This window comes from Ailuropoda melanoleuca, chromosome 2, assembly GCF_002007445.2.
Source record: "Ailuropoda melanoleuca isolate Jingjing chromosome 2, ASM200744v2, whole genome shotgun sequence".
NCBI classification, from domain to species: domain Eukaryota; kingdom Metazoa; phylum Chordata; class Mammalia; order Carnivora; family Ursidae; genus Ailuropoda; species Ailuropoda melanoleuca.
The window spans coordinates 75,101,631-75,120,370 of NC_048219.1; the positions used below are offsets into that span (position 1 = coordinate 75,101,631).

Consider the following 18,740-nt stretch of genomic DNA (forward strand, 5'->3'; position numbering starts at 1 on the left):
ATTATTTCTTTGATTATCTGGAGTATTTGCTCAACTTTGTTTTCCAACTCCACTACTTAATACGTAATTTAGAAGACCTCTTTCTTGTTCTCTGATTGTTCTTTTTATAAAACATCCAGCTCACTTCCATGGGTATATTGTCATCTCTTAATTCTAAATTAAAAGCTTTAAAAAATAAATCTTTCTTCTGCTCATTCTCATGTCTGTGTTTTCCTCATTTTTCCCCCATTTATTCTATTTGTTCTCTAGTTCGAGGCTTTTCTCAAAAGTCTGGTTAGTCTTTGTTGTCTGTTTGTATTCAGGAGAGAGGCATCTCTGTGGGGGTGGGGAGCACCAAAGTAGACTCGCTGGGTAGGAACATAATCATTTGGCAAGAATGTGATTCATGGGGCTGGATAATAACCAAATGTTAGGATTTTAGGATTTTTACAGAGTCTATTCAGTTCCTTTAGAGAAAAATCTTCCAGATTCCTGTCTGGATGCAATGAGAGGATAGTCTGTGTGTATGAGACTCAGCTGTCACAGTATTGGAACTGAGCTACACAAAGGAACCGGGGCTAGTCATCAGTCAGTATGCAGACTTTCCTTAATTTGACTATTCTGCAGTATAGCATCTCCCTCAATCTCTGCTGGCATTGCTCTAAGTGTTACCCCCACATGGCTCAATTTTTCCATATAATACACATTCTAATTCCACTGTCTCCTGCTAGGGTAGGGAAAAGTAAGTTGTCTGACTACTTGGAGAATGCGGTAGGAACCCTGGCATCTGCATCCTGTTCTTCATATGGATTTTCAGATAGTTCCCTAGTTTTAAGCCCCATGCCTCATCCCTGCCTGCAGGGTGTGTGCCCCCCTCCCCCCACAATACACAATCGTATTACATACAAAGAATCAGAAATCTGAATGGCCTCTTTCTGCCATCTTGGAACCTGTGGATGCCTGCTGGGAAAAGGACTCCGAAATCGACAAACATGTCTGGAAGGCTGTGGTCCAAGGCGATTTGTGCTGTCTATAAGCAGGGTCTCCAGAACTAGAGGGAACACATGACTCTTTTTAAAATTGAAGTTATGTTCAACATGAAACTGAATTCTATCTAGGCAGAGACGTGCTTATGTGTACGAAACAAAGAACAATACAGTGACTCCTGGTGGCAAACTGAACAAAACCAGAGTAATCTGGGGAAAAGGAACTCAGGCTCATGGAAACAGTGGCACGTTCATGCCAAATTCCAAAGCAGCCTTCCTTCTAAAGCCATTGGCCACAGAATCTGTCTGATGCTGTACCCCTGAAGGATTTAAACTTACTGAAAAGTAAATAAGTAAAGGTGTACATTTATTTTCTTGGAAAGAGGGAAGGAAGGAAGGAAGGAAGGAAGGAAGGAAGGGAGGGAGGGAGGTGGGAGGGAAGGACGGAGGGAGGAAGGAAGGAATGAATCAGAACAGCATTGAGATGGAAGTTAGAAAACAATAGAGCAATGCCTTAAAATCTGAGATGCAAACTAATTTCTCACCTAGAATTCTATACCCAGGCAAATGAAGATAATCATCTTGATTCTACCCAAGAGACAAAGTTTACCTTGTGAGAATAACTTGTTTTTACATAGAGATGTAATAAATAGACAATGCAGTTGGTGAATATCCAACTTCTCAATGACCTGAGAACCACATGTCATCACTCGGCATCATTTTCTCTAAACAGTGTAGTATTTCTAAAATTGAAGTTTCAATATTCTGATATACTTGACCATTGTCCCCTAGCAGAAAGCATAAAGTTGAATAAAGTCGCTCAAGAAAAAGAAAAAAAGTAATTTAAAACTTTTACTATGAAACTTCTTTATTTGTTCCTACCTTCAATGCTCTTCCCTCATCGGAACACCTTGATTTTTTTTCTTTTTAATCATTAGCAACAATACTATTCTAACTGGTCATATTTTCACTAGAATTTTACATATCTGCAAGGGTGCATTTTAAAACAAAGTGTTCAAAAACTAATCTCCTGTGCCCTGAATGGTTCCCAGGTACCTTATCGGTTTATTTCATAAAATCCATGTAGTTTGTAGCATTCGTATTTATCTCTAAAATCATTACCCTTTTAACTATTATGCCTAGTTATGTGCAAAATAGTACAAGAAAAGAGAAGGAAGCTAATCACCACACTCTTGTGATTTTACCAGTTCCTGGTGTTGTTCCCTTTGACTATCCATGCTATCAGCTCTATTCCCCAAATTTAATTCCTGTCAGGATCACGGTTTTTAATTCCATGTGGTTCTGACCTCAAATTCATCTTTAAGTAAAAATATAGCAGAGCTTCCCAGTTGTATCAAAGCCTGCTATAATTTCTTCAGCAAGCTCAGGGAGGTCAGAGAAAGTAGGTAATAGCTACAGAGGGGAGAGCAAGAGGGCTGATGGGAAGAATCCCATACTTTGGACAGTGTAGTCCTGTAGCAATCAGGCATGTCCTATGCTTTGCTTATAGAAGAGAAAATAATCAGAATGCTTTATTATTTTTTTAATTTAAAAAGATTTTATTTATTTATTTGTCGGAGAGAGAGTGAGTGAGCACAAGCAGGGGGAGCAGCCAGCAGAGGGAGAAGCAGGCTCCCTACTGAACAAGGAGGCTGATGCAGAACTTGATCCCAGGACCCTGGGATCATGACCGGAGCCGAAGATGTATGTTTAACAGACTGAGCCACCCAGGTGCCCCAAGAACACTTTAAACATATCAGACAGCTCGGGCGTTCTATCTACACCTGCAAACGGAACTAGTACTATATACTCTTAGGGTATCTCGTTTACATACATATACTGACATCTAATTTGTATGCATATACTTCATATCCCGAAAATAAAACAGATGTAGTTATTTTAAGAGGAGCCAAACATAAAATTCAGGGAAACAAATATAAATAAGTAAATAAGCCCACGTTCTGTACTTTGAGAGGCAATGTACAGATGGCATAACTTGGAATCCTGGCTCTACTGTTTACTACTTGCATGGCCTTAACCTTTGTTTCCTCATCTGTAAAGATAATAACAACCTTCCTCATAGAGATGTTGGAAAACAAAATGAAATAAAACATGTAAGCACATAGTAAGTGCTTGGCATATATTAGTTTTTACCATACGATGATCGTAACTGTTCTGGATCCTAAATAGACTTTTTCCAGCTGAAGATATCACTTCCCCTTAAACTCATCATGTCTACAAAGTAATAATCACTATCCCCTTTGCTTCTTTGTCTCTATTAGTGATGGTGCTAGTCTCTAAGTTGTAAGTGGGCTCCATATAGACCCAAAACTTTAGACATGGATACATCTTGCTCCTCTCATATTACGATTTAGTATCTACTATCCTTCCTGGGCTCATTTTTAGTTTTAGACAATGGAATCATATGTTTTTTTCTCTGTTTCATGAAATCTACTCTTCCAAAATATTAGATACATATTTGCCTATGTCCCATTCTTTTCTGTGGTTGTTAATAAACTTTGAATTTACAGTCAAGCGCATGCATGCAAACACACTGGTGTGCACGCGTTCACACGCGCACACACACACACGCACGCACACACCCCACTCTGATGAAGTTATGGAAAGGTCAGCAATATATAAATTCATTATGCTGTTTTGTCGTATCTGAAAACACCTTTCGCAGGACAAATAGAAATGGAAGGTGGTTTACTACCCCCACATTTAAGGCATCCTCAAGCTAAGGTTATGGTATTTCAACTTAGCTACATAAACATTTTTAATACTTACCAGGGCTGGCAAGAATAATCTACTGGTTTGGGCACCTAGGATATAAAAAGCCAAAAAATAGATTAAGTTTACTGAAGGGAAGCTTTTAGGAATCAATCATTGATTCAGTTTAGCTGACTCAGCTCTATAAAACCCTAAATAGCACAGTCCTGGAACTATCCATTGGCAATTTTATACAGAGTGAATCATACTATATGTCAGATAAGTAGAAAATAATTCATTTCACTTTAATTCATACTTTCATTCATTTTACCGCCACTGTATCTCCAAGAGGAGAGATAACAGAAAAATATGAATTGGAAGCTTTTGGTATTTATTATCAAGGCAATTTAATCCTATCACAGAAAATTAAAATGAAAATGTTAGGAAAACCAAATAGCACTCTGCTTTCCCAGAAAATAGTCAAAATAAACAATATATACTGGATATAGACTCTTATCTTGTATCACAAATTCTAACCTCTGATTTAGAAGTCTACCAACTGCCAAACCTTTTATTGATGAAAAGTCATGAGAAATATTCATTTTTCCCTTTTCTCCTATGGAGCTTTGCAAAAGAGAAAAATACTACATTTGTTATGCAAATAAAGAAAAAGAAGAAAACTTCTAACAGCTGATTTTAACTAGAAAACGAACAAAGCCAAGAAGGTACACTAATATTCCAAGAATAACAAATAAAATACATATTATTAGAGGGGAACAAAGTTTATAAATTCCTAAGAAAAGACAAGGAGTATGGATAGTTTGTATTTAGAAATTTTTCATGAATCTCTGTTACCCTTAATTTGTAACAAAGTTCTGATCAATGTAAATATGTCTCTTAGCTACGTCAGTTTTCATAATGGGCTGTTACTATTTTGACCTTTCAGGTTAATAGTTATATATATAACATAATTATCTTTCTGGTCAGAGCATCTCCAAAGTTATTAGTATTTAAATATTTTTTAATAATAATTTTTTATTATGTTATGTTAGTCACCATACAGTACACCCCTAGATTTTGATGTAATGTTCCATGATTCATTACTTGCATATAACACTCAGTGCACCATGCAATACGTGCCCTCCTTAATACCCATCACCAGCCTAGCCCAATCCCCAACCTCCCTCCCCTCTGAAGCCCTCAGTTTGTTTCCCAGAGTCCACAGAAATATTTTTAACCTATGGATCACATGTTTAATTTCACCACCATGTAAAATCCTGATACACAGAAAATAATAGAGTATATTACACCCATTCAAATCCTGCAAATATTTTCTTATACCATTTTGTTTTCACAAATAGTAATCAATCAATGATTTCTCTTTAGAAGATATACATGGTTTCTGAAATCTGATGGAAAAGTATTTCCTCCTTTCTTCTCCCTCTTTGTATTCTTTGAATGCATGCTTACTCCTAACTCAATCCTTCTCCCCAGAGAGCGGAAACAAAAAACCAAACACAACAAAACAAAACCAACAAAAGAAAACATAGAGGGGACAGAGAAGGGAAAAGAACTTCAACATATCCTGTGGATTCCTTTGGCTAGGGAAAGCTGAAGATCCACAACAATGAAGGGTGATAGAACATTCTAAAGCAGAACCGATGTCTCAGGCTACTTCATCCTGATGTCCTTTTAGAGCTTTCTCATTCTTTGGTGAGTGTATTCAGATGTGGGAAGTGCCAGGACTATCTTCTCAGCACTGATTCCTGTACTGAGGGTGGGGTCCTATCTTTTTCCATCTGCCATGGGCCCTCCTCACTTCTTTTTTGGGCCCTTTTCTTATATAAAACAATAGATAATTTTCTTCTGGATACTTTCCTATCTTTGAATATATTCGCATCTTTAACTGTTTTTCCCTAATGCCTTTTTCTACTTTCATCACAGGTTGTTTACGTTGTTAACTTTGGCTGTGGTTGTACAGTTTAAAAAAATATTTTACTGGATATAATTGAGCATGCATGTAAAATAATATAGATAAGATATGTGCTTCTTCCTGAAGTACATCTTATACGAGCTAGAGCGGACAGTTAGAAGTAAGTTTTCTGTGTTTTTTGGCTAGAAATGTCATTACTTCATCCCTACAGAGGAAAGACAGATTTCTAAGTTGACTAATTTCCTTTCAAAACTTTGAACGTATCATTCTTACTGCTTGAAATATTAAAGTTTCACACTATAGAATCTCCATTTGGTTCTTTTTAATAGTTCCTATTTCTCCGTTGAGGTTTCCTGGGCATTCATTATGATCATACTTTCCTTTATGTCCTTGAGCATAGTTTTAATAATAGCTACTTTAAAACTCTTTCCCTGCTAATTACACCATTTGGGACATCTCAGGGTTGTTCTCCTTTGATTGCTTTTTCTTTTGAGTATAGTTTGTGTTTTCCTCCTTCTTTACATATTGAGCAGTTTTGGATAGGATCTTGGACAATTTGAATAATATGCTGTAGCAGCTCTGAACTCTGTGATGCTTCTACAAAGAGGGTGATTTTTCTTAAAGTAGGCAGTTAACTTGGTTGAACTCCAACTGCAAACTATCTCCCCTGCGGTGAGAGGCAGATGAATTCTCAGTTTCGTTCTTTTAGCCTAAACCGAGCCACTTCGGGAGTCCGTACCATGCAGCCAAACTGAGGCAAAGTTTATGCACAGAACATGAGGTTCCTCCCTCTCTGACACTTTCCTTTCTGAGATTTCCTGCCTCCCTTTCCACCTTGTGTTTCCTTCAAACTCCACTCTGCTTCTTCAGGCTAGTGATAGTGCGAGGTTTCTATCTGAATTTTAGCTACCCTGCATGGCGCAGCCCAGTATCTGTCCTCAAGTCAGCCACAAAACCAGGGAACTAACCTAGCGTCATCCCCTTTTACTGAGTGTCAACTCTTCTCTTGGCCAGTGCCTTCAGATTGTTGTTTTTGCTTTAATATCCTGCCCAGAGTTTGTAGTTGTTTTCTGTAGGAAGCTTGATCCAACAGGAGCTACTTGGCAACTACCAGAAGCGAAAACTTTGTTGCCTCCATTATTGCTGTTATTAGCTATGCCTCAAATCATCAACTCTTTATAGGTTATCTGTATTCTCCTTAAGGTTGGTTTTAATATTTTCTCCTTGTTTTTGATGTTCGGCCACTGAAATGAACTAAAATGTGTGTATGTGTTGATTAATTTTATATGCTCTCCTTGACTCTTGAGATTAGTTTTACCATAAGTTCTGGAAAATTCTCTGCCATTATTTATTTGAAAATTACTTTTCCACACTATCTCTATTCTCCCCTTCAATAACATGCATTTGACCTTAATCACTCCATTCTCTGTTAGATTTCCATTTCTTAATCTCTCTGGACTACTCACTGAGAAGTTTCTTCAGATTTGTCTTCCAATTTTCTACCCAACTGTGTCTAATATGTCATGTAATGTTTCCATTAAGGTTTTCATTTCACCTACTCTGCCCGATTCTTTGTGAAATATGTCCAAGAAATTTGGAGAGTGGCTTGTTCTCTTCTTAGACTTTTATTCTTTTTTATTTCTTCAACCATATCAAATATAAAAATTTGACCTTGGTACTTGATAATTACAATATCTGCTGTCTTTGTGTATCTAATTCTGAATTTTATTTTTTCTGCTGAATTTTGCTTAAAATGGTTTGTTTAATCATGAATGTGATGATCCCATATGGTGAACTTATATTCTCTAGGACTTTATCTGTAGAAACCCTTTAAGGACTGTGGGCAATAAGGCTCCAATCCAGAGACAATCTGTATCTGTACTGGAAACACAATCAACATGGAATCATTTTAAACTGTTTCCAGCTTAGAATTATTTCAGTCACAGAGTTGGTATGAATTCCAGCCCCACACCTGGGTGGTTTTTGGATCTAAAGCTAGGAATTCTTAGAGGAGACTGCTTTCTTTTTTCTTCCTAATCCAGATCCAAGATGAAGATATATATATCTTCTGTGGAACTGTTTTCTTCCTGTTCACCCACTGAGGACTCCTGGAGTCACAAAGAGTTACCCGAAGTTGTACTATGCTATAGCTCCAGGCTTTGTCTCCGGTTACCATTTTAACAGACATGAAATTGTCCCATTTATATTCCTCCTGCATTTTCCTCAGTTCTAACTTTCTATCTGTATACTTTAGAATTTTGACGGGACTGACACAGCATAGACTGGAGAATAACTTTTGAGCTCAGAATGGAATATTCCGCACTACCCACGGATCCCTAATAAACAATATGTCCTGGAGTCAAAAGAGATACCATCTTCCAAACGCCTTCAATATATCCTCCCGTCCAATCTCTCCTCCTCCTTTTATCTTCACCTAACTTATCCTAAACCAACAAATGAATCTATAATTTTACTAAGTAAGCACTAAAATTTTAATAACTATTTATTAACTTTGAGCTATAAAACAATCCTATTTTTGTAGTATTCCCACCCATAATTATGTATTCCTCTTTAACTCCTTACCAGCTTAAAATTCTAAACGTTTTTCCTTCTAGTAACTGAGACACCAAATATCATTCACTATAAGATGATATAATTAGTAGCTACTATTGTTAATTACCTAGGTTCAGCTAGAAACTTTCACTTGCTTTTTCACCCCTTTGTTCACTCATACAACGAAGTGTATTAAATACCTGCCATGTGCCAGAATTTTCCTAAAATGAAACTTCAAATGTTCATTTTATGCCATATTTAAGAGGCTGTAAAAAGATAACTTGATACATGAAATGTTTAATATTTTTGATTTGATGTCTCTAGGTTCCCAAACATCTTAGTATTAGAACATATAATCTCCTGCTTCCCACCTACATATAAATATCATTGCTTTAAGCATAAGAAACCTGAATCTTGTTCATATGAATGACAGAAAACTAAAAACTCATTTTGCTTATTACATAATTAAATAAGAGTGGTATCAAAGTTCAACAATTTTCTAAGATTATTAGATAAGAACATGTGACATTAGATCACAGAACCAACAGAATAGCAAATTCTTTTTGATTTCCTTTGCTTTTGAAATTTATGAAGCTGGAATGAGTACAGTAAATTAACCTACAGACTACATTCTGAAATCAAGGATGGCAGGCATTTATAATATTAAAAAGAATGTCCAGTTTGTAAATCTAGGAAGGACTGAAATACAGCAAGCAAGATAATTCAAGGAATTTTTTTTTAACCATCAACTCCATTATATTAGTAAAGGAATTTCATTTACTTCAAATCAAGAACTTCAAAAGTTCCATAGAAAAATCTACCCTACACATCAACGTATGCTAAAATAATGTTACCTTAAACATAAATTTATAAATCTAATAAAATACCAGAAAGTACATCTTATGTTATATTCATCCATAATAATATCTGAGTAAATGCTCATTCATTCTCCTTCTATCTATCTAATGTGTTTGATGTTTTCAGAAATGACATTATGACATTAAATAGTAACAACAAACTAAAGCACAGAAAAATGTATTTAGAGATTTGATTGAAGAATTTGTGGACTTCATGCTTTCTATTATGCTTTCAAACACACTAGTGGAAGTAAAATATCTCCCTATAACCCAAAATGACTAGGAATAGATTAGAGCCTACCATTCTCACCTCTGTGGGAAAAGAGGAAAATGCATCTAATCTGTACCATTGATTTATTCCTTCGAACACCTTGCAGACAATTTAATTTTGTAAATTCTACTAAGTTGAATTTTCTCCTTGTATGTATCATTTAAAAATATTTTCTGACAATGGAATCATGAGGATTTTAGACTTTTAATAATGCTGACCATATATTCAAACTTGAAATAATATGATCCCTCCCGAAAATATTAATAAAATTATTGAGTGACAAGACGACATCCTTTATACATTCTTGCACAATTAATTACAGCATCAAAACCAGGAAAAAATGGAAAGAAAATACTCATACTTACACATGGGCAAGGCTTGACAGCATCACTTGGAAAAAATCCAACCTCTCCAGATGCTAAATTTCTACCCTAAATTAGGAAAAAAAAAATCAGTTTTGAGAATCCATTTACCACAAATGATAATCTCATAATGCTGTGTACATAGTGTTGTTATTCACAATCTTCAGAATTACTTACATGTTTTATCCAGTCCTAAACATTAACTTACTATGGCTCAGGAAAGAAAGCAGAAGCAGAGAGGTTTCAAAATTATTCAACTTTACGTGTTGTTTCAGATGATAATTATAAAATAAGAATTCAAGTTTGACTTCCCAAACTACCATTCAATCTTGTTAACTTTACATCCCTCAATCCAATACAGAGATAATAGCATATTTGATCTTTTTAATTTATATTCACTACTACACGTAGATACGTTGGTTTTGTGTAGGCTTGCAATTAGAAATGTGATTTAAATGATTACTATTGGTATCTTTAACAGAACTCATAAGAACATTCCTCCAACAAGACCAGAGACATTTCAAGACTTGTGGAAATGGAAAACAACATGATATGATGTTTTAGGTGGTTTTCAGATTTAGGATAATGGACAGGGAATTGATCAAGAGAAGACAACAGTTAAGATGTTGGAGGAAAGGATTATAAATTAAAATGATATTGTAAATGAGAAGAGAGGGAAGAAATTAGCAGGATAAGGAAAGCCTAAACACCAAATGGACAAAAAAATACTTAAGAATTTATTCTTGGAGAACTTTGATCAAATTCTTCTTTAAAAAAAAAATCTCATCAGGAAATATAAATTGGTACAGCCACTGCAGAAAACAGTAATGAGTTTCCTCAAAAGATTAAGAAATACAAGTACCACATGATCCAGTTATTTCACTACTGGTATTTATGCGAAGAAAACAAAAACACTAAGTCAAAAAGATACACGCAGCCCTATGTTTATTGCAGCGTTATTTACGATAGCCAAGATACGGAAGCAACCCAAGTGTCCACTGATAGATGAATGGATAAAGATGTGGTAGTATGCAATGAAATATTACTCGGGCATGAAAATGGATGAGCTCTTGCCATCTGTGACAGCTTGGATGGGTCTAGAGGGTATTATGCTAAATGAAGTAAGTCATACAGAGAAAGACAAATACCATATGATTTCACTTATATGCAGAATCTAAAAAACAAATGAAAAAATAAACAAAAAGCAGAAACAGACCCATAAATACAGAAAACAAACTGGTCATTCCCAGAGGGAAGAGAATTGGTGGGATGAGCGAAAGGGGTGACAGGGAGTGGGAGGTACAGGCCTCCAGTTATGGAATGAATAAGTCACCAGAATAAAAGGTACAGCAGAGGGAATACAGTCAACGGTATCATAATAGTGTTGTATGGTGACAGATGGGAGCTGCACTTGTGGTGAGCACAGCATAACATACAGACCTGTCAAATCACTATGCTGCACACCTAAAACAATGTAACATTCCGTTTTCCTTCACACACACACACAATCTCATGACACTAACCCTACAATTGTTTCCCTTTTACAGAAAGACAAACTATACTCAAAACACACTGCAACAATCAGAACATGTAATTAAAAAAGTTCTTATGAGATGACTTCTTCTTGTCCAAAAATTGGGTTTATTTACTATTTAACAATTGCTTCTTCTCAGTAGCTAAGATGAGTAAATAGCATTATGACTGGATAATACATGCTCAGTTATTTTTGACAAAGAAAAGTAACAAAAAAATGATCAGCAAGTACTTCCCTCTTGAAACAGTATCCTTTTGTGCCCATGGACCTTGGCTATGAGTTTGTGGAGAAAATTTTATAAAGTGGGAATCCAGAATTAAAAGATGAGGAGGAGGAAGAAGAGAAGGGGAATAAAGGGGGAAGAGGTGGGAGGGGCATGGGAAAAAGAGAGGGGAAGTGTAGCAGGAAAGGGGTAAGGGTCAGAGGAAGTGAAAAAGGACAGAAAAGAGAAGAGGAGGGAAGGGTGGGGTTAAGACAGAGGGAAAACAATTACATAACCAAGCAAAGAGAAGATGTTCATCTGGGCAATTTTCAAAAACTGTATTGCAATTGCATATCAGGGAAAAGGTAAATGATCAAGCGGAATATTCATTCATCCATCCATCCATTAATTCATTCAATAAATACAGTATCTAATATTAATTTGGTTGGGCACTAAGGAAAATGCAAAAATTCATAAATCAGCTCCTGTTTCCCCCTCTCTTTTCAGAGCAAAGATACACATACACATAATTCTAATACAAGTGGAAGGGGTAAATACTGTCAGGTGCAGAGGAGAGGCTACGGAAATGGGAAAGATATTTTCAGTACTAGGGGTTTGCCTAAAAGCTACATGGAAGAGTGGCGGGGGGGCACATGAATATTAAATGTGTGAGGTTTAAACACATAGAGATGGAAATGGAGGAGAACATTCTGAAAACAAAATAAAGCATGAGAAAGGAATAGGGGTATAAAAATACAGGTTGTGCACAGGAAACACGAGTCTAATAACGGCTTATACTTAGTGCACCCTTATTGTATGCCACACACTGCTCTGAGCATTTCACAATCCTTTGGAGTAGGCCCAATTATTATCCCCATTTTATAGGTGAGGAAAATGAGGCACAGAGAACTTAAATGATCACCCCACGATCATAGAGCCAGCGAGTGATATAACCAGAATTCAAATTCAGATGTTCTAACTTCAGAGCTTGGTACTGCCTCTCTGCACAAGCATTAGATTCATAAAGGAGGATAGAGGGACACGGAGCTAAAAGGTGGCAGGGAACCAGTTCGAGACATCTGAATTTATCACTGGTGAGGGGGTTTCAGTGAAGGGGTTATGTGCTTTAGAAGAAGTAAACTGACATCAGTGTGCATGCTGGCTTATAGATGGGCATGGCTTGGTAGGTGAGAATATCATTAGAGAACTATATCATGGTAAGGGAGGAAGGGGAACTGGTGCTAGAGACATTATGGCACTAGAGTCTATGGAGCTTGTCTGGGGAGTGGGTGAGGAAGAGAAGACCATGGGAGTTAAAGACTAGAGGAAAGTCAAGGATGGAGGTGATTCCATAAGCCATCCAAACAGATAACCTGGGTTAGACGGCAATTACACAGAGGGGAAACTTAAAGTCAATGGAACAAGACTATCATGGAAGAAAATGTAGACAGAAGAAAAAAGACAGAGTTTACAGGAATCAGTATAACTAGGAGGCAGGAAGGATGTACCAGAGGGAAGAGAGTCACCAACTAGAGGGTGATAAGAAGACAGTAGCTATGAAGTGTCACTCTCATTCAACGGCATTCTCGGAGTGCTTTATTTATTTTAAGCACCGAGGTACAAGTAAACAAGCGTGGTATCTGGGGACGGCACGCCTAGCCAGACCTTTCTACACAGAGGCGCTGCAGTGCTCCTTGACTTCAATATCTGCGAGTATGCGGGTAGGAGCCGTACACCAAAGGAGGCTCAGAAGAGCAAGAGATTAGGGTGATTGTTTTTAAAAAAAGTAGAATCAGACCTCTGAGAGCACACTAAAGCAAATCAGTCTATTTTGCAGGGGAGAGGCCAGAGAGAGAGAGCTCTATGATGGTCTTTAAAAACTATAGTTGAAGGTAAAACAAGTTGGAGAATCAGAGCTCTTACAAGAATGGTGAACTGTCAATTCACGTTCGTCAGAAAAAGAACACATGGTCTTCATCTATGGAAAGCAGAGTTCAAGAGAGGCAGTGATATTTCGTGACAGTGCATGTTGGCCAACACAATGGCACCTATTTCCCTAGACAAAACCGACACAGGGTCCCTCATACGGATTGATTCTTTCAATTATTCCTCCCTCAAAGCTTGGTTCACACATTCCTACTCTGTCCTCTCTTCTATGGAAACGTCTTCACTCTGCAGGTGCAGATTTAATCTTGCCCCGTCCTCCTCTGGCACCTGCCCAGACCGTTAGTCTGACATACACTGACACGTGGATGTAATTATTCCTCTACACGGTCTTGTCCTTTCCTAGACTGAACTCTTTGAATCCAGGACAATGTCCTTTTTTTTTAACAAGAGAGTGCCAAATGCATAGTATTTCATAAATGTTTGTAATTGGAGGTATTTCTCAATCTGATAGGCCCATGCCAGTGAGTAGCATGACCTTAAGCTCCTCTTAACTGAAAAGAAGAAAATATACCACACTTTGTTTTTACACAATCAAGCACTAAGAAGCATTAAACTGTTTCTACATACAAAAATATTCTTATAGTGGCACTGCTTGACCTATCTGACATTTTATGTAAGCAAGCAGTGTGTGGAAGAAGGTAATGCACAAAATAGAGACAAAAGAGGCGAGAACACAAAGAATGCATGAGTAGAAGACACATTAATGAATTTTATAACTTCTGAAGGTGCACAGACTGGCCCACCTTTTTTGTCATTCTTCCTTTATAGACCAAGGGTTCCCCCTGAAAAGCATGAATGGGAACTGTAACTGTTCTAGACAGTAGAAGGGGCATGGTTGTATAAGAAATGTCCTAAAACCAGGGTAAGCATCCAATTTTCTGTCCAAACTAGGATCTTTTGAGAGGAAAGGGTAGTGATTAATAACTATGCCAGGACAAAAGGTATAAATTGGGACTGTTGGGGTAAACCAGGACATATGGTTACCGTATCAAAAAACATTTTGTTCTTTTTCCCTGCATTTCAAGAACACTATTGGACTTTTCTCAGGAGAGGGAAATTTTCACTCAACCGACTACCAAGGTCATTCTGAATTGTTTTTTCCTTAATGAAATGCCTTCATAGAGCAGGTTACACTTCTTTAATGGTCTTAGGCATCCCTTAGATGACAAAGATGTGAGAGATAATTTAACATATCTTAACAGATGAATAAAACTGCATTTCCTCACTAATTCCTATGAGATGTCAGTTTTAGCTATGGGAGAGAATATGTGCGGTATTCAATGATTTTCCACTTATTAAGGTAATAAGCATCCTACAACATTTGGAAGATTAAAAAACAAAGTAATGTGTAGGAGGAGTGTCTTTGCTTCCCTGGTGGATGTGTGTGGGATGTACATTGATAATTCATTAATGCTAATGGGCGGAGCAGCTGTCAATCCCCTACGCATGGATGGAACAGCAGACTGTAGCTATGAAATAAACCATTTGCAAAGCCAATGATTTTGTGCACTTTATGTGATGATCTATCTATGAAATTGTTACTAACTTTGATGAGAGGCATGCAGCTGAATTTTCTTCTTCTTTGCATTCTGGTGTGGGCATTGTATTCTGGGTCAGATAATCAACATGTCGTTCCTTGTATGCCGCTTACAAATGCCAGAGATAGGAAATCTTCTTTTAGTTATCCCCCTGTCTAATATTTGTTCTGTGAGTCCCTTAACATCTTCAAGGTCAATTTGAAAACATTCCTCTTTCATAGTTACATGTCATCTGATGTACCATACAGTACTATCTTTATATGCATTTATTCTGCAGGGCATTCTCTAGATTATGTGAGGAGACTTTTGTAAATCTAACAGCACAGGTTGATTCATTCTTATGAAAATATTTTCTTTGGAAAGTCTCTGAGAAAATAAGTTATGGGCTATCTATGGTAAGAAAAGATGCACCCTTATTATTTTCATAAAATAAAGTAGGGCAGATACAAAGCAAAATAATATTAAATAATAATTCATAAAATAATGCCTCTGGCCTAAAAAGCAAGTTGCTTCCTGTAGAAAAATGTATCAAACTAAAATTATTGATAACTTTCTCTGAAATTCCTGAACATCACACATATAAATGTATATTCGGACACTTCCTTATTTCTAACTGACCTTAGATCATGACTATTTTTCATTTTTCCCCGACACGAATCCACAGGGAACCATAATGAATTAAAACTACATTAAGTTTGCTGGTAGAAATGATATTTACAATCTACCTGGACAGAGAAAAACATTAATGTATGCTAGCATGGCAGAGCTGAAACTGCTTTTTTAAAACTCACAGACAAGGATGGCTTAAAATGACAGAGGATATCTTCCCAAAAATCTTAATTGTAAATTGCTTGGCTCCTAACTTTGCAGAAAGGAGAAAGAATTGCTTTAAGAAAAATACAGAGTGTCTTTTCCCTGTGACTCATTTATTCCCTTAATACCACCTGGATTGGAGCTTTAATGTACTCCTGGAATAGCACTGAACAATTTGAAATGGATGTGGAAAGCTCACTTTAAAAGGGACAGATTAATGGTTATTTATGAAAGATTGGAAATTTTCCCAAGTTACAATGCCCTAAACACTTTCAACGTATGCATGAAGGTGCTGTGGAGATTACTAAGCAATTTATCACACATGGGTAATGGCTAGAGCAACTGTCACCTTACCCAGTCTTCTCTCACTGTCAGAAATGTACAGTCTGGGTACGTGGGGGAAGAAGACACACAGGGTAGCCATGAATTATGGGAATCTAGGCAAATATACAAATTAGTTTACTGACCAGATAGATGCATGGATAATGGATAGCCTGTGCCAAGCACTATTTTTGGAATTATTCTGACAGGCTTTGTGAGTACGTGCAATAGAACCAAAGGACTGGAAAAGGAGGGAAGACCAGGACAAAGACTCTGAAATTGACCTTTGGTAAGGAGCCATCTGTGATCCTAGCTGCCGCCATACTGTAACCATTGTTATCAGTTAAATATACATCAGTGCTAGTTCTTGGAAAACACGGAAAATCACTACGATACAGTAGGGATATAGCACTGGGAGAACTCATTCTATTTCTAGCTCTGCTATAAAAAAAACCCCATGTAACCTTAGGCAAATCTCAATGGTGAAACAAGAATGATGACAAGATCTGCCACACATGCCTCACTAGGGTAATACAAGGATCAAAGAATTAACATATCTAAAAACACCTGACTGCTAAAAAATAACTATTTTCTATTTTTTCCACAATACTGCTTTTTGATTATTCCCAATCAATTTTCTCACTTCTAAATTTTTTTTGTTGGCTATTCATGTGTTATTAAAATAGAAATACCTAGCCCGGTAATAATCCCACCCTCCTCCTTACATTTAGACAAGTTTGCTAAGCCACAAATAACATAGACTGCCATATAACTTTCACCTGAACAAGAAATACTACATTCAGATAGTCCGTTTCCTTATCTCAAATGTGCTAATGTTTTTTTGCAAGTATACACATTCTTTCATCATTAACTGCTTCTTGTATGACGAGTAAGATGTGCATTTTTCCACCAGTGGACAATGTGAAAATTTGCCAAGTATAATTGCATATGGTTATATCGAATGGTTATTACAATGAATTCCAAAATATTCCTGCACACATACAGAACAAAAACATAGCCAAGTGATTTTATCATTTGTTAGTCAAAAGAGAATAGGATTTTTAACTTCTGTCCAATGCATAAACTCCTGAGGCTTTTCAAAAGACTATATAAAATTCATATTCCTAACCTGTTCATTTGTAGTGAAGTGGCTGTCATAGGCTTAGAATTCTGGATAACTTCAAAAAAAACTTATCTTGGTCTAGGATCTTTGAAATTAAATTTATCTTCGATTTATAAGGGTTTGTAATTGCATCAAGTCATCAAAACATATGACAAAAACCTGGATTATATTTGATGGTTTTCTGAATGCACACAAGATTGTTTGTATTTACTACGTCACTGAGATTTTGGCAGAAAGAAGTGTCAAAAACTCTAAAAAAAAAAAAAAACAATCCTAAAAGTTGTGAAAAGTACACTAAGAGAAAATCCACTAAAAAGCCATAAGCTATATTTCTACACTTATTATATGTGAGATGAATATAATAGCAGAATGAGACTTTGCGAACATTTTTCTTATTATCCAAAAAATGTATTCTGTGGGGTTCCTGGATTTCTCTAGCAGGGAAGGGAACTCTCATTTTTCATGTCTTGAGGCTTTTTCTCTAAAGTCTCACTAGGTAAGATGTTGTACGTGATATAATCCTGAATCAAAATTTAATAACTCTATGTTTCTGGTGAAGGAAAGAAGAGAATATCTTTGATGAAAGAAAAAAAAATTAGCAAGCAAAAACTTATCTGAATGTAGGTAGGCCAAATCCCAAGCAGTTACCTATTACAAAATCTGGAGAGAACAAGAATCTACCATTCTTTTTATTTTTTTTTAAAGATTTTATTTATTTATTCGATAGAGATAGAGACAGCCAGTGAGAGAGGGAACACAAGCAGGGGGAGTGGGAGAGGAAGAAGCAGGCTCATAGCGGAGGAGCCTGATGTGGGGCTCGATCCCATAACGCCAGGATCACGCCCTGAGCCGAAGGCAGACGCTTAACCGCTGTGCCACCCAGGCGCCCCAGAATCTACCATTCTTGGAAAAAATCTTATTTGGGGAGAAGCCATCTAACCCCAAAAGTAAACCAGGCTTGACAGAGGTCCAAAATATAGAAATTCGTTTTTCTAATCCTGGCAGACAAGTAATGGCTGTTTTCCTATCCTTGGAGATTTTAATCTTAAGTAATCACAAAGGAAATATCCTGAGTAACAGCACCACACACATCAAATGCTCATGGCAGCATTAGATATTTTTAAAGACTTTTTCTACTAAGAACAAAATTACTGCTCTAATGAAAAGTATACTACCTGATAAGTATGAGGGATTATGTTACATACTAGGGGATTAAAAATGACTAAACATGGTTATCATCTTCAAGGATCTCATTCAGATTATGTCAGTTCCTTAATTAGCTTTTCCTTTGGTCATTTTCATAGAATTTGGGACTAGAGAAAAAAACCGAGGAGGTAGTAATTTGATCTGGATAGACAGTCAGAAGCCTAATGCTCCATCCCTGTTCCTTCTGATCCTTGAGCAAGTCATTTCATCTTTTATGGCTTCAATAGTCTCACCTGTGAAATGACAGGGTTTGACCCAACGATTTTTTTTTTTTTTGACCCAAGAATTTCTGAGGTCTTTTACCACCAAAGCTCTTCACTTACATGAGCACTTTTCCCAAGTCCCTACAGTTCTCCGATCAGTTACTGTTACTAGGAAGTAGCCGACCCACAAATTCTTAACT

At 36.8% G+C, this 18,740-nt stretch overlaps 1 protein-coding gene across 1 annotated transcript in view; it reads right to left on the reverse strand.

Annotated features, from left to right (window-relative positions):
- The window catches only part of VAV3 (vav guanine nucleotide exchange factor 3), a 349,804-nt gene that overhangs the window by 32,618 nt on the left and 298,446 nt on the right, over positions 1–18,740 (reverse strand). Inside the window, exons 22-23 of the mRNA XM_002928305.4 lie at positions 9,657–9,722; positions 3,756–3,790 (exon numbers count right to left, since the gene is read on the reverse strand). Coding sequence (XP_002928351.2) covers positions 3,756–3,790; positions 9,657–9,722 — 101 coding nt within the window. The remainder of the gene's footprint in view (positions 1–3,755; positions 3,791–9,656; positions 9,723–18,740) is intronic.